General features: G+C 41.8%; 1 protein-coding gene across 3 annotated transcripts in view; it reads left to right on the plus strand.

The window, feature by feature from the left end:
• The window catches only part of nucks1a (nuclear casein kinase and cyclin-dependent kinase substrate 1a), an 87,947-nt gene extending 73,540 nt beyond the window's left edge, over positions 1–14,407 (plus strand). For all 3 annotated transcript variants that reach the window (XM_061784085.1, XM_061784086.1, XM_061784084.1), the window contains 3 exons: positions 2,497–2,646; positions 13,076–13,225; positions 13,561–14,407. In XM_061784085.1, the coding sequence (XP_061640069.1) occupies positions 2,497–2,646; positions 13,076–13,225; positions 13,561–13,808 (548 nt within the window). In that variant the 3' untranslated portion in view covers positions 13,809–14,407. The remainder of the gene's footprint in view (positions 1–2,496; positions 2,647–13,075; positions 13,226–13,560) is intronic.
• The last annotated feature ends 73 nt before the right edge of the window (positions 14,408–14,480 follow it).

Consider the following 14,480-nt stretch of genomic DNA (forward strand, 5'->3'; position numbering starts at 1 on the left):
TCCTCAACAGTGGTTTTCGTCTTGGATTTCTACCATGCAGGGCATTATTGCCCAGTCTCTTTCTTATAGTGGAGTCATGAACACTGACCTTAACTGAGGCGAGTGACGCCTGCAGGTCTTTGGATGTTGTTGTAGGGTCTTTTGTGACCTCTTGGATGAGTCGTCACCTCTGGGTAAATTTTGGTTGGCCGGCCACTCCTGTGAAGGTTTCACCACTGTTCTATGTTTTCCCCATTTGTGGATAATGGCTCTCACTGTGGTTCGCTGGAGTTCCAAAGCATTAGAAATGGCTTTTAACCTTTTCCACATTGCTAGATCTCCATTACTTTTTGTCATTTGTTTCTGAATTTCTTTAGATCTATGCATGATGTCTAGCTTTTGAGGATCTTTTGGTCTACTTCACTTTGTCAGCCAGGTCCCATTTAAGTAATTTCTTAATTGAGAACATGTGTGGCAGTATCTGGCCAGGGTGTGGCTAGAGAAATTGAACTGAGATATGATAAACCACAGTTATGTTTTAATGGGGGGAGGGGAGGGGCAATCACTTTTTCACACAAAGCCATGTAGGTTTGGATTTTTTTCCTCCCTTAGTAATAAAAACCTTAATTTAAAAACTTCATTTTGTATTTGTTGTCTTTCATTATTTATATTAAATATTGGTTGAACATGATTTGCAAATCATTGTATTCTGTTTTTATTTGTTTAACACAATGTCCCAACTTCATTGGAATTGGGGTTGTACTATGTGATATATGAAACTAATCCCAAATTTCCAAATCCCTGTGCTCCCAAGCTTCTAGCTTTACTGCCTTTCCACCTGTTCTCACAATATATTTTAACTTTCTCCTAATCATCATGTCAACCAACTCCCTAGCTTTTCCTGTCATAGTCCTCACACTCAGTTTTCAGCTTTGTGCTTTCCTCTTCTTTATGCCAAAAACCCGGTTTCGACCTCTCCTTCGTCTTCGACTCACAGTAGCTGAATTACCATCACCGCCCTGTAGGTTAACAGCCCTGGTGACGGACGTTGTTAACCCGGGCCATGACTGAGCCGGTATGGAATTCTTGCTCATATTTGTTTGGCAAAGTTTTAAGCCGGATGCCCTTCCTGACGCAGCCCTCTGCCTTTATCCGGGCTTGGGACCGGCCTACACTACACTGCCTTGTTCAGATTATTCTGAGGTCTGATGTATTTTAAGAGTGGATTTGTCCCGATTCTAGGGATCGTGTCCGCGCCGACAATCTTAAATCTTGAGGAACACAGCAACAACGGAAAATAAAAATGTCTTACCGGATTGTTTTTATTATTAAATAAAAGTGGGTTCCCCAGACGAATAGTCTTATTTTATTTTTGTAGGACATTTTATGATGGTCCCACCTGATTTATTTTATTTATTTATTTTAATTTATATCTGGGGTCTTTAGCAGATCAAAAAAATCTTTTAAAATTTTTAAAAATTCTTGTGTACCAGGCCTAAATAACACATGGATGCTGCCAAATGCCACAGAGAGGAAGAGCTCAGCTTCCTAGTTCAAATAGACACAGGTGCAATTGGGCTCAGGACTAGGCAGCTCCACGCAGGTGAAGGCCTGGATGTGTCGGCCCTCCCCCACTGCGTAAGTACTGAGCGCAACAGTGGCTATTCGGGCAATTGTCAGTTCCTTAGTAATAATGACTTAGCCCATTTGTACCACTATAGAGCGCAATTAGCCATCGAGCTATGCCTGCAACTGAAGAAATGCATCTTCCCTGAAGTGTTCTGTGTTATTTGGGCAATGGTCTCTTTGTTGTGCGGGCTCGCCAACTGGCGGCAGGGCCGTCCGAGTCACCACAGCCTCGCTCTGTGTGGCGCGCGTGGATCCACAACAGAGACACTTAAGGGAATGTTAACTGTGTATCACGTTCGCTAGTCTGCTAGCTTGCGAGCGGACGGGTGGCGGGAATGGATGATATCTGTTGCTAGAGATAGTTGAAGGGTAGAGAAGAAAGAATGGGTAAGAGTTCTGATCTGGCGGGATCTGTTTATCAAGGTTGTTGGTTTAGCGAGTGAAGGCTTTCAAACGGATTAATAGCTGACTGACTCGCGTTCGCTCACCAGCAAGGGTCCTCCACCAGGTGGACCTGCTGGAAAGTTATTGCGGTAGTGTAGTTGTTTGTTTTGTCAATCCTGGATGTGCACGTTATATGCACTATTTATTTTTATTTTTTTTTAAATCAATTGGATATGATGCATGCTGCATGAAAAAACAAAGATTTGCTGCGTTCCAAATTATTAGGCATATGCTGTTTTTGTTTATCTCCCAGTGACCCTGGAGTGGACGAGTGAAAAATAAATCAGTAAGATATTTGTATATAAACACTAACGATTTAGTTCAATCACTGTTTTGATCACCAATACCTTGAATATGTGTATTGTATGTTATGTTATTTCCAGGTTATACTCTGTTTGTTTTGTTTCATCCGTGGCATTGATCTTGTTTTTTGTGATTTTACAGATTGCAGTGATGATGACAAGGATGTCAGCCGAAAGCGAACAATACGTCAGGCGGCTTCCAAAGCAGTCTCAAAACAAAGGGAGATCCTTCTGGGTGATGGAGGAAGTGAGGATGAAGAGCATGAAGATCAGGAGGAAACCTACCTTGACCGTAAGTACATTGCATTTTGGCCTTGTGTAACAACACATCATGCATTAAAATCCCAACAAACATTTAAAAAAATAATTTCCGAAATGTTTTAAATGTGTGTACTAGAAACGAGTTTTTATATATTATATTTATATATATTTATATTTTATATATATTTATATTTTCCCAAAAACTATCACGGCAAACGATAGTATCGTAGTTTTTTATGCCACTGATATATTAGAGCATAATAATGCAAATACATCTTTTTTTAAGAACAATTCACTTTTGATTCTAATGCAAAGAAAAATTAACATTGACATTTTAATGTAGAACAATAAATAAAATATCGTAGATACAAAAATTTAATCAAACAGACTCAGGCTCTGTTCACAAAAATTGCACTTAAACAATCCATAATGCTTTAACAGGCAATATACTGCCAATCAAGTTTCCAGTTGGTTAAGAAAAAGTGCCAAGTAGCAAGATAAATAACAACACAAGTACATACATTTGAGTCAAGAGTTGTACGACTTTTCTAAAGTCTGCAGCCTGTCTTTAAATGCTGCTTTCGCAATCTGTTCTTTGGCTACATCTCTTACAATAGTGAGTATGCTATACTGTATATAATGTGAGCATACGTGGACCATATACGCTGTCACGTTTGTATTTGCATTGTTGGGCAAAGGCTTCTATAGTTGCAAGCTGATGGAAACGAAGAAGAAATTGGGTGGGATAGCTGTGTTTAAAATGGGTTTTGTCACTTTGAGGTTTTAAGTTGTTGTCTTTGTTGCGACTTCATACACATGTGCCATACCAGCTCGTTGGTGTTAAGAGGGATGGTCGCGTTCAACTGGCTTGAATCCAAAATGTTTCCACATTGTCACGGTGGTGTTCGGCTTTGGAACTAAATCCATTAATTCCATTAACTGTGCAGCTACCGCCTCGGTGTCAGAAAACTGATTTCCAGCACCATGACAGTACTAAGCCATAGCTCTGCGTCCTAAAATGCAGATTGATCGTACTTTACACTGGCATTTGCCAGTGGATTTAGAGCTTCCTGACGGGCACCACACAGCAGCTGAGGTTGGGGGACACCACCTCATCAACACGCACCACCAGCACAGGGGTACCCCAAAGATGTGTCCTCTCGCTGATGCTGTTCTCTCTCTACACGAACGACTGCACCACAACACACCCAGCTGTCAAACTCCTGAAGTTTGCAGACGACACCACAGTCATTGGCCTCATCAAAGTCGAGTCTGCATATGGACAGGAAGTGGAGCGGCTGGAGTTGTGCTGCCGCTGACACAACCTGGAGCCGAACACGCTCAAGACTTGAGATGATTGTGGACTTCAGGAGGCATCCTTTGCGACATCTGCCCTTCACGCTGTCCAACTGCCCTGTGTCAACTGTCGAGACCTTCAAATTCCTGGGAATTACAGTCTCTCAGGACCTGAAGTGGGAGATCAAGATCAACAACATCCTCAAAAAGGCCCAGAAGAGGATGCACTTCCTGAAGCTTCTGAGGAAGCAGGGCCCGCCACAGAAGGTACATACAGGTTTTGGAGAAACATATGCTGCCATCCAAGCAACATTTTTTTTTCATGGGCGCCCCTGCTTATTTCAGCAAGACAATGCCAAACCACATTCTGCACTTGTTACAACAGCGTGGCTTCGTAGTAAAAGAGTTGCGGGTACGAGACTGGCCTGCCTTGCAGTCCAGACCTGGCTATCTTCGGGCGGGAGGCGGGGTACACCCTGAACTGGTCGCCAGCCAATCGCAGGGCACATAGAAACAAACAACCATTCGCACTCACATTCACACCTAAGGGCAATTTAGATTCTTCACTCAACCTACCACACATGTTTTTGGGATGTGAGAGGAAACCGGAGTGCCCGGAGAAAACCCACCGAGGCACAGGGAGAACATGCAAACTCCACACAGGCGGGGCCGGGATTTGAATCCCGGTCCCCAGAACTGTGAGGCAGATTTGCTAACCAGTCGTCCACCGCATTTGTATTTTCGCATTGAGGTGCTGCGGGTCGTGGCCCTGGTTGTGGTCCCAGTGGAACCGCGGCGCACACGTAACATCGGTGACAAGAGTTCCACTAGATCCACTAGTACATCTTGTATTAATTAGGAAACGCAGCTACAATAAAAACAAAAAAATATTGTACCGTATTTTCCAGACGGTAAGCCGCTATGCCCTCTGAACCCTGCGGCCTATGTAACGATGCGGCTAAAATAGAGATTTATTTTTTATTTTTTCGCTAACAGCTATCAGGCGACGCATTAAGTGAAAAAACAAGACAGGCCCAACTTGTTCGAACGTAATGCTTAAAACCTGACCGTTTCCCATAATGCACTAGGGTTTGGGCATGCACAGATGCCTCCTGCGTGTAGAAGAAGACAACGCTAGTTTTTTTCACGCAAAACGCAGCACGACACGCACGAACGCAAAAATAAATAAAGTAATTCACAAGTTCTGCCAGGGTATGTAAACTTATAAGCACAACTGTACATATTATACAGTCTTGTGTACCCCTGTCATATTGAAATGAAAGTGCAGGCTACACCTTTTTCATAACCGCTGGGTGGCGGTGGTACAGTGGGTATGGAAAGTATTCAGAACCCTTTAAATTTTTCAGTCTTTGTTGCAGCCATTTGCTAAAATAATTTGTTCTTTTTTTTCCATTAATGTACACACAGCACCCCATATTGACAGAAAAAAAAACAGAATTGTTGAAATTTCTGCAGATTTATTAAAAAAGAAAAACTGAAATATCATACAGCCATAAGTATTCAGACTCTTTGCTGTGACACTCATATTTAACTCGGGTGCTGTCCATTTCTTCTGATCATCCTTGAGATGGTTCTACACCTTCATTGGAGTCCAGCTGTGTTTGATTATAATGATTGGACTTAATTAGGAAAGCTAAGTACTAAGCCATAGCTCTGCGTCCTAAAATGCAGAGCTAAAAAAAAAAAACACCTGGAGGATTCCAAGATGGTGAGCAATAAGATTCTCTGGTCTGATGAGGCCAAGATAGAACTTGTTGGCCTTAATTCTAAGCAGTATGTGTAGAGAAAACCAGGCACTGCTCATCACCTGTCCAATGCAGTCCCAACAGTGAAGCATGGTGGTGGCAGCATCATGCTGTGGGGGTGGTTTTCAGCTGCAGGGACAGGACGAAGGAAAGATGAATGCGGCCAAGTACAGGGATATCCTGGACGAAAACCTTCTCCAGAGTGATCAGGACCTCAGACTGGGCTGAAGGTTCACCTTCCAACAAAACAATGACTCTAAGCACACAGCTAAAATAATGGAGTGGCTTCAGAACAACTCCGTGACTGTTCTTAAATAGTCCAGCCAGAGCCCTGACTTAAATCCAATTGAGCATCCCTAGAGAGACCTGAAAATGTCTGTCCACCAATGTTCATCATCAAACCTGACAGAACTGGAGAGGAGGAATGGCAGAGGATCCCCAAATCCAGGTGTGCATCATTCCCAAAAAGATTAATGGCTGTATTAGCTCAAAGGGGTGCTGCTTCTAAATACGAAGCAAAGGGTCTGAATACTTGGGGCTCAGTTTTTCTTTTTTAATAAATCTGCAAAAATTTCAAAAGTTCAGTTTTTCTTCTGTCAATATGGGGTGCTGTGTACATTGAGGAAAAAAATTAACTTACATTATTTTAGCAAATATAAAAAATATAACAGTGAAAATTTTAATGGGGTCTGAATACTTTGTACCCACTGTATAACACTGGGGAACAAAATTTTTGTTGAGTGCCCTGCAACTGGCTGGGGACCAGTTCAGGGAGTACCCCGCCTCTCAGACAGAGTTAGCTGAGATAGGCACCAGCACACCCGCAACCCAAGTGTGAGGATAAGCGGTACGTAAAATGGATGGGTTGGTGGAACATGAACACACCTTTTTTTCCCCAAAACAAGCAAAATACATTGTTCAGACAGAAATTGTCAGCTTTGTATAGCTAACTGGAAAATATATTGTTGCATCATTCCAGTCCCCAAGAAACCTGCAATCTCTGGTCTGAATGACTACAGGCCTGTCGCTTTGACATCTGTGGTCATGAAGTCCTTTGAACGTCTCGTGCTGGACCACCTCAAGAGTGTCACAGGTCCCCTGCTGGACCCCCTGCAGTTTGCCTACCAAGCGAACAGGTCTGCGGATGATGCAGTCAACATGGGACTGCACTAAATCCTAGAACACCTCGACAGTGCAGGGACATACTCGAGGATCCTGTTCGTGGACTTCAGCTCAGCGTTCAACACTATCATCCCTGAACTCCTTTCATCCAAGCTTCTCCAGCTCAGCGTCTCACCTGCCATCTGCCAGTGGATTTACAGCTTTCTGACGGGCAGGACACAGCAGGTCAGGCTGGGGGAGGCCACCTCATCCACCCGCAGCATCAGCACTGGGGCGCCCCAAGGTTGTGTCCTCTCTCCGCTGCTCTTCTCTCTCTACACGAACTGCACCTCAGCGAACCCGACTGTCAAACTTCTGAAGTTTGGAGATGCACTGTCATCGGCCTCAAGGACGGTGACGAGTCTGCATTTCGACAGGAAGTGGAGCGGCTGGAGCTGTGGTGCGGCCGACACAACCTGGAGGTGAACACGCTCAAGACTGTAGAGATGATCGTGGACTTTAGGAGGCATCCTTCGCCACAGCTGCCCCTCACGTTGTCCAGCTGCCTTGTGTCAACCGTCGAGACCTTCAAGGTCCTGGGAATTACAATCTCTCAGGACCTGAAGTGGGCGACCAACATCAACTCCGTCCTCATAAAGGCCCAGCAGAGGATGTACTTCCTGCGGCTTCTGAGAAAGCACGGCCTGCCACCGGAGCTGCTGAGACAGTTCTACACAGCGGTTATCGAATCAGTCCCGTGTTCTTCAATAACAAACTCCGACTGCAACGGACAATCAAAACTGCTGAAAGGATTGTCGGCACCCCCCTACCCACCCTTGAGGACTTGCACGCTGCCAGAACTAAGACAAGGGCGTGCAAAATTCTCTCGGACCCTCCGCACCCCGGTCACCAGCTCTTCCAGCTCCTTCCCTCAGGTAGGCGCTACCGATAGATGCAAACTAGAACTAGTAGACATTCCAACAGCTTCTTCCCTCTTGCGATCAACTTCTTAAACACCTAACCTATAATTCCATTACAACAAGCTGGCAATTTTTTTACTTGAGTTCGTTGTCACATTTCTGTGGGGCCATTTATGTATTACTCGTGCACTTGTCTCGCCATGCTGCACTATTTGCATATACTGGCCACTCATGCCAGAGTAGCATCTGCTCCATTTGCACACTGATTGAGGAGTATCTGTAACATTTGCACAACCAACATTGTCCCAGATTATCGCATTACTCGTCACTTTAAACCGCATACACTCCTTGAAGTCTCAGCGCCCCTTGCACAGTGGTCATTGCACTGGACTATTGCAATATTAGTCATTCGAACTGCTCTAAGTGCTAGAGGACTCTGCATCTTTTTGCACAATTGTTTTTTGTCAATGTCTTTGTCTCCAAAGTGTTCTGTAAATTGACTGTCTGTTGTACTAGAGCGGCTCCAACTACCGGAGACAAATTCCTTGTGTGTTTTGGACATACTTGGCAAATAAAGAGGATTCTGATTCTGATATGTGCAATAAATAAGCATAGTTCATAAATATTTGTTTGACTACAAACACTGACTACATACACCATGCACCACCCTGCCCACCACCACAAGTGAATTCTCAACCTAGGGGAAAACATCTCTCCAGGGTCCATATTTTTTATATATATATTTTTAAAGTCTGCTGACATGAGCACCAACCACTCATTCGTATAAAGTAAACCAATTCTGATTCTTAGTTAGGACTCCCAAATCATTGAGGGGAAATTCCCCCCTTCTCTCCACCATGTACACATCAAAATAAAAGTAGTGCATACTTCACGTTTTATTTTGACTTCATAAAGGCTACAAGGGTCGGTCAGAGATCGTGGACAGGTCAGATGTGGCCCTTGGGCCGTACTTTGCCCAGGTTTGCTCTCACAACATCTTGGATGTCGGCGCTTTATACTCTTCCATATTTTAGGAATCTGTATTTTTGATATGAGACCCTCTGCCATAAAACGTTGTGCTTTGCGCAATGTCTTAAAGGCTTAACATATCCCAAGAATAATAAGTAGAGGTTCTGGCTTGATCACAATCCCCATGATGTCAGAGATATTATTGTTAAAAATATCAGTCCAGAAAGAATAAATCTTTGGGCATGTTACATAACTATGAAGGTGGGTTGCAACAGACACATTTGTCTCACAAAGGTGATATATGTGGATAAATATTGAGCAATCTTTCTTGTGAAAAGTAGAGCGTGTATAATTTTATGTCCTGAATTGAAACGGGTATTAATACTCAAGTGCTTGGTCCCATTGATCATTTGTGATAGGTTCACCAAATTATTTCTCCCACTTACATCTGTGTGTATGAACGGGGTTGGGGAGGAATTTGGGGGACTTAAAGATATGAGGCTGTTTTATGTAGTTTATTTGGTTGCAATTTCAGACAGTCATCCGTCAATCATTTGGGTTCAGTTGTAAAATCTTCCACGTGTACGTATATAGTCTCTAATTTGCAATTATTTAAAAACAATTATTCCCCAATCTAAAAATCTGCTGTAACTGAGGAACTAAAGCAAGTATCCTTTCTATTTTAAGAGCACCAATACATTTAATACCTCTCTGATTCCACTTGGAGAAGGTTCCACCTGAAGCAGAGGAGCAAAAGTAGGATTCCTATCTATGGGTAATCCAGGGCACAGTAAAATTGGTTCTGATTTGTTTCCAGATACGGATCATATCATGAATAAAAGCGTTGTTGTTACTGTATATAGTGACCTCTAGAGTTTGTTACAGCTGCAGCTATTGGATTAGGATGGCAGTCCTCCTGTTCAATCAGTACTAAATTAGGTGGGGGTGTTATGGTATTTATTCAGAAAGTCAGTTTGTAAAAATGCCCAATGGTAGTGAAATGTGGGAGTTCCCACCACACGTTTTGGTTTGCAGAGATTTTTTGTTGATAGCAAGCCATCCTGTTTTCAAGTGCGTAAATTATGTCACCGCAAGGCGTTGGAGAAATTCTTATGCTCAGCGTCGTTGTAAATAGTTAAGAATGCTGTATGTATTTGTGTTAATTATCACCTAAATCGTGTTCATAGACCTTGTGTGTTTATCCTCCTCTTCATATTGTTGCTGTGTGTTAACTATTGTTTGATTATTTTTCTACCACCATGAGTGAGTCTAGCCTCGCGACTGAGGACCTGCCTCGTTGTGACTACCTTGAGCAAGCATGTGGCACGTGACTGTCACGGGTGAAAGTAATCTCCACTATAGATTCACATTAACACCACTAGTATATGATTTGTATGGGATAAATTAAATCTTATTCCTATCAAAATACACAGATGTAGTAATATTTATATTCTCATAACTCAAAGTAGTTTCGTAAAACTGATCTCAGCGATGGAAAATATGACCAGATGGCGTATAATACATGGGTATGATTTTTCTTGATTTCTTGGGTCAATTTTAACAGTGTGCATTATACACGAGCGTATTATACATGAGAAATTACAGTATGTAATTTAGGCAATTTTGTTCATGTTGATGTTAATTAACAAGTGAATAATCTCAACACTAATTGATAAGCATATTAATCAACCTTTAATATAGTTTACTAGTTCAACCTTTATACTTGCATCTTGGTGATGAAAAGTGTCACTCTTTTTATTGTATTTTATTTTTTTATACTAAATCCATAATTTATTAACTAATATGATTCAGGGATCTAGTTTGATGTGCGTCCACATACGCATATATATTTTCCTTTATAAAAAAAATAAATAAATAAAATACTTTGAAAAGCAAATCAGGTGTACCCGGACACGGTCGCGAAAATGGAAGCAGGCAGGGGCGTATGTGACACAACACGCTGATGTGTGGACGCGGAAGTGAAGTTATTCGATTGAGGAGTGGGAAGACAGTGGTTGCAAGATGCGACACAGAATTGAGGAAAGAGAGAAAAAAGACAGATAGCGAAAGTGTGGCAGCATTTCATAGTGAAATGCAAGGCAAGCACCCAGTCGTTGTAACGCAGACCTTTCTCGCCGTTGAGTCAAGTTGGTGAAAAATATAGTTTATCCAAATAATCGTTTTGTTTGATAGAGTTCAGTAGGATACGCAAGTACGAAAATACTTAACTGGAGCCCTACATTCAACTCCCCCATTATATTGTCATATTTTTATAGTTTTATAAAATCCTTGCTTCCGGTCCTTGTGTGATTAAGATGCACAGAAATTCTCCTCAAAATTAGAAAGTTGTGCCTCAAATGAAGAAATAATTAGCAAAACTGCTCCTCAAAGAAAAACAACATAATTTTGAACCTTGTGTGTGTGTTGCTGAAGTGCTTCAACGGTCATTATTAACTAAAAGTATGAGTCCTGTCTTGGTGCGAGTATGGCAAGTTATCGTTCCATAAATACAATGGGAACGACTTTTTTTTCTTCCTTTTCCGGACTTTTCATTGTTGCGGTAACAACCAGCGGGCCACTCACGACGCAGCGAGCTGCTGGTGGAACGCCTTTGGCTCCATAGACGCAAACAACTGGAATATTTTAGGAAAAGTTAACTATTACGTTCGCTAGCGCGAGCTAACTAGCGTGTGTGCTACGGAGCTAAACGGCTCGCTCTGACTCGATTGTTGCGGCATTGTTTAAAACAGAGGTCACTAACTCGCAGTCCGCATCCGGACCCAGAAGAAGTCCTATACGTACCCACACCATAGCCAAAAAAGAGAGGTTATAATTCAAGACACATGGGGTGCTTCTATTTTAAGCGGCTCAACATATTACAGGCTTTACGGTCGTGATGAACTGTTCCAACCAATCACATGCGAGTTCCGCCACCCATTCAGTCAATCAAATCTGCATTGCAGTTGGTAATTACTGAAATCACTGACTACGCACAGAACAGACAGGGGAGGGAGGGAGAAGGGGGAGGGAGGGAGAGGGGGGAAAGAGAGAGAGAGGGAGGGAGAGAGAGATAGTTGAGTTAAAGACCGAGAAAGATCAGAAAATGACTGACAAAGGAAGCGAAAATGTGGAACAAATGGTGCTTAAAATGGAACGGGCAGAGTCATTTTTGTTTGTACTTATTACTTATTAAAATTGCATGTGAAAAGCCATGATGAAACAAAACTAAGGTTTTGTAAGAAAATTAAAAGGTTAGATTTGTATGTAAAATTGTTGGAGACTTCTTGTCAAGATGCCAAACCGAAAAGGGGAAACTCACACTTTATTTTTCTTACGTTCAGCACTTTATTTGAACAGTATAGTATAACTTTTTATTATTCTTATTTTGAAATGCAGCTCTACTTTTATTTCGTAAATGAGAGAACATTACATATCTGCTCTCATGTTTTATTACCAGGGCAGATTTTGTAAGATGTCAAATTCTTTATTATGCTCTCATATCATTATATCAGTGGTATAAAAAAAAAAAAAGATACTATCGTTTATCTTGAAAGTTTTGGGGAAAATATATTGTTTTTAAAAAATTTGCTATCGTGGCAGGCCTAAACACATATAGCAAGATAGCAAGAGGAATGGATCACAGAAAAATATTCTACCAACAGGATAAAAGATTAAAGAGTAACAACTGTAACAAAAATCTGCAGTATAGGGGACCGCGAAGCAAGAACCGTGATATGGCGGAAGGTTACTGTATCTGTATTGCGTGATAAGTTGCAGGGCCTCTATGTTCCAGGGCTAGGACTCATTGTTTCCATGACATGTGCATCCCAGGACTAACATAGTCATTCATCTTCCGTTCCGCTTCTCCTCACTAGCCTCACGGGCGTGCTGGAGCCTATCCCAGCTAACTTCGGGCGAGAGGCGGGGTACACCCTGAACTGGTTGCCAGCCAATCACACAAACGTAGTCTCAAGTGTAAAATGATCTATTTGATTATAGAGTAAGGATTATGTTGTGCAATTGAACAGTATGCAGAATTGTTTTTATCCTATTACATAATATACAGCAATAATTGTCCCGCTGTAATTTTCTTGACATAACTTCAAAATACGGTAATTCAGACAAGTTGTTCTGGGAGTGAATTTCTATAGGTTGGCAACTCTTGAGTATTTGGTATCTAGTATTTAGTAGAGTAGTTGGCATTTAGAAAGTTTTTGAGCTGTCATCTGCAGCGGACATTTTTTCTGCCATTTTATGACCTGGACCTATGGTACCATCCAACCAATCATTGATTCTATACATCACCGTTTTGACGTACAAAGTGACGCGATACTTTTGTGGGTATTTAACAAGTGACACCCGAGGACATCTCCAAGTGTTTGACCCAGCCCTTAACCTCTTTGTGCAGCTGATGAATCAGGCAGTGATGAGGACTTCATGGTGGAAGATGACGATGACAGTGACTATGGTCACTCCAAAAAGAGAAGCAAGAAGGTTATACGACGAGGCCGAATGGACAAGGAGAAAAAATCTCCCAAACCCAGATTAAAGGCTACAGGTAAGATTTAGTTTCAACACAGCTACTCCTTCAGTCTTCAAGCACAAACATATATATTTTTTTCATTCGTCACTCTTAATATTCAAAAAGTTTTATTTATTTTATTTCATTGGCTTTAAAATTCATTTGACTAAAAATGACCCTGTGTGAACTTCATTCATATGAAATTTGTCTGAAGCATTTTGGATAAAAAGTTTAAAATGGTTCCAATGTCATTTTGTCATTTTAGTACAAGTGGTACTAAAAATGTTAATTTGTAAGTCTTAACATTATTTGGTGTGAGGATAAGACGAATATGCAGACAGTTTCTATTTTCCTCCCCTCTGCCTTCCTAGTAAACCCAAGCCCTATGAAAGGTAAGGGGAAAGGCATCAGCACCAAGGCTCTGGAAAAGAGTTCACCCAAAGAGGAGGAGGATGATGATCCTGAGAGTCCCTTTGAGGAGGAAGAGGGGGAAGCTGAGAAGAAAGATACCTCCCCTGCTCCCAAGATCACAAAGAAGGGTACTGGAGAGGAGGATGAGGAGGAGGATGAAGAGGAGGAGGGTGGCTCAGAGGAGGAAGCTCCCTCTGGGGAAGACTAGATCGTACCCCATAAAGTGTCCATGTTTATTTTTATTTGTTTTATTATTATTATTTTTGTTCTCTTGGTGGCCTGGCTACATGGTTTGGACTAGATGTGCTTGTCTTTTCTCTGCTGACCTTGAGCATGGATCACAGTTTACCCATATGATCATCTGATATCACGCTCGGTTTCACCCGTTCTTTTGAGCTCGTCACCCCTGACTTCTCCATCTTCGACTAAGAGGACATTTTATAAGGCTTATGAAACAAGTCTACTGAGGATATTTGTTTCCGGTTCATTAAGAGAATCCGTCCTGTGTAAACAAATTATTTCATTCATGTTCATGTTCTTCCCTCAAATTTATCAGTAGCGCAATTCTTCTTTCCCAGTATGTGTAAGGCACCAAATTTACACTGTGAGAAGTCAGCATGTGCAGTGAGGTGATTTACAGACATTTTACTTTTAAACTAAAATGTTTTAATGTTCGTTCATTTTACCATTGCTACATTAAGAAATAACAAATATTTTGCTGGGTTAAAACTGTGTTTTGTTGATTTTTGATTTTGCTGCTTTGTGGGCCGAGCAGTAAACCACGAGAATAAAAACAAATTGAAGGTTGCAATTTTGGAAATGATTCATTTGGTTGAATGTACAACCCAGTTCGCAGTTAGGTCTGCTGTGTCAGCGACAT

Source organism: Phyllopteryx taeniolatus, chromosome 9, assembly GCF_024500385.1.
Source record: "Phyllopteryx taeniolatus isolate TA_2022b chromosome 9, UOR_Ptae_1.2, whole genome shotgun sequence".
NCBI lineage: Eukaryota > Metazoa > Chordata > Actinopteri > Syngnathiformes > Syngnathidae > Phyllopteryx > Phyllopteryx taeniolatus.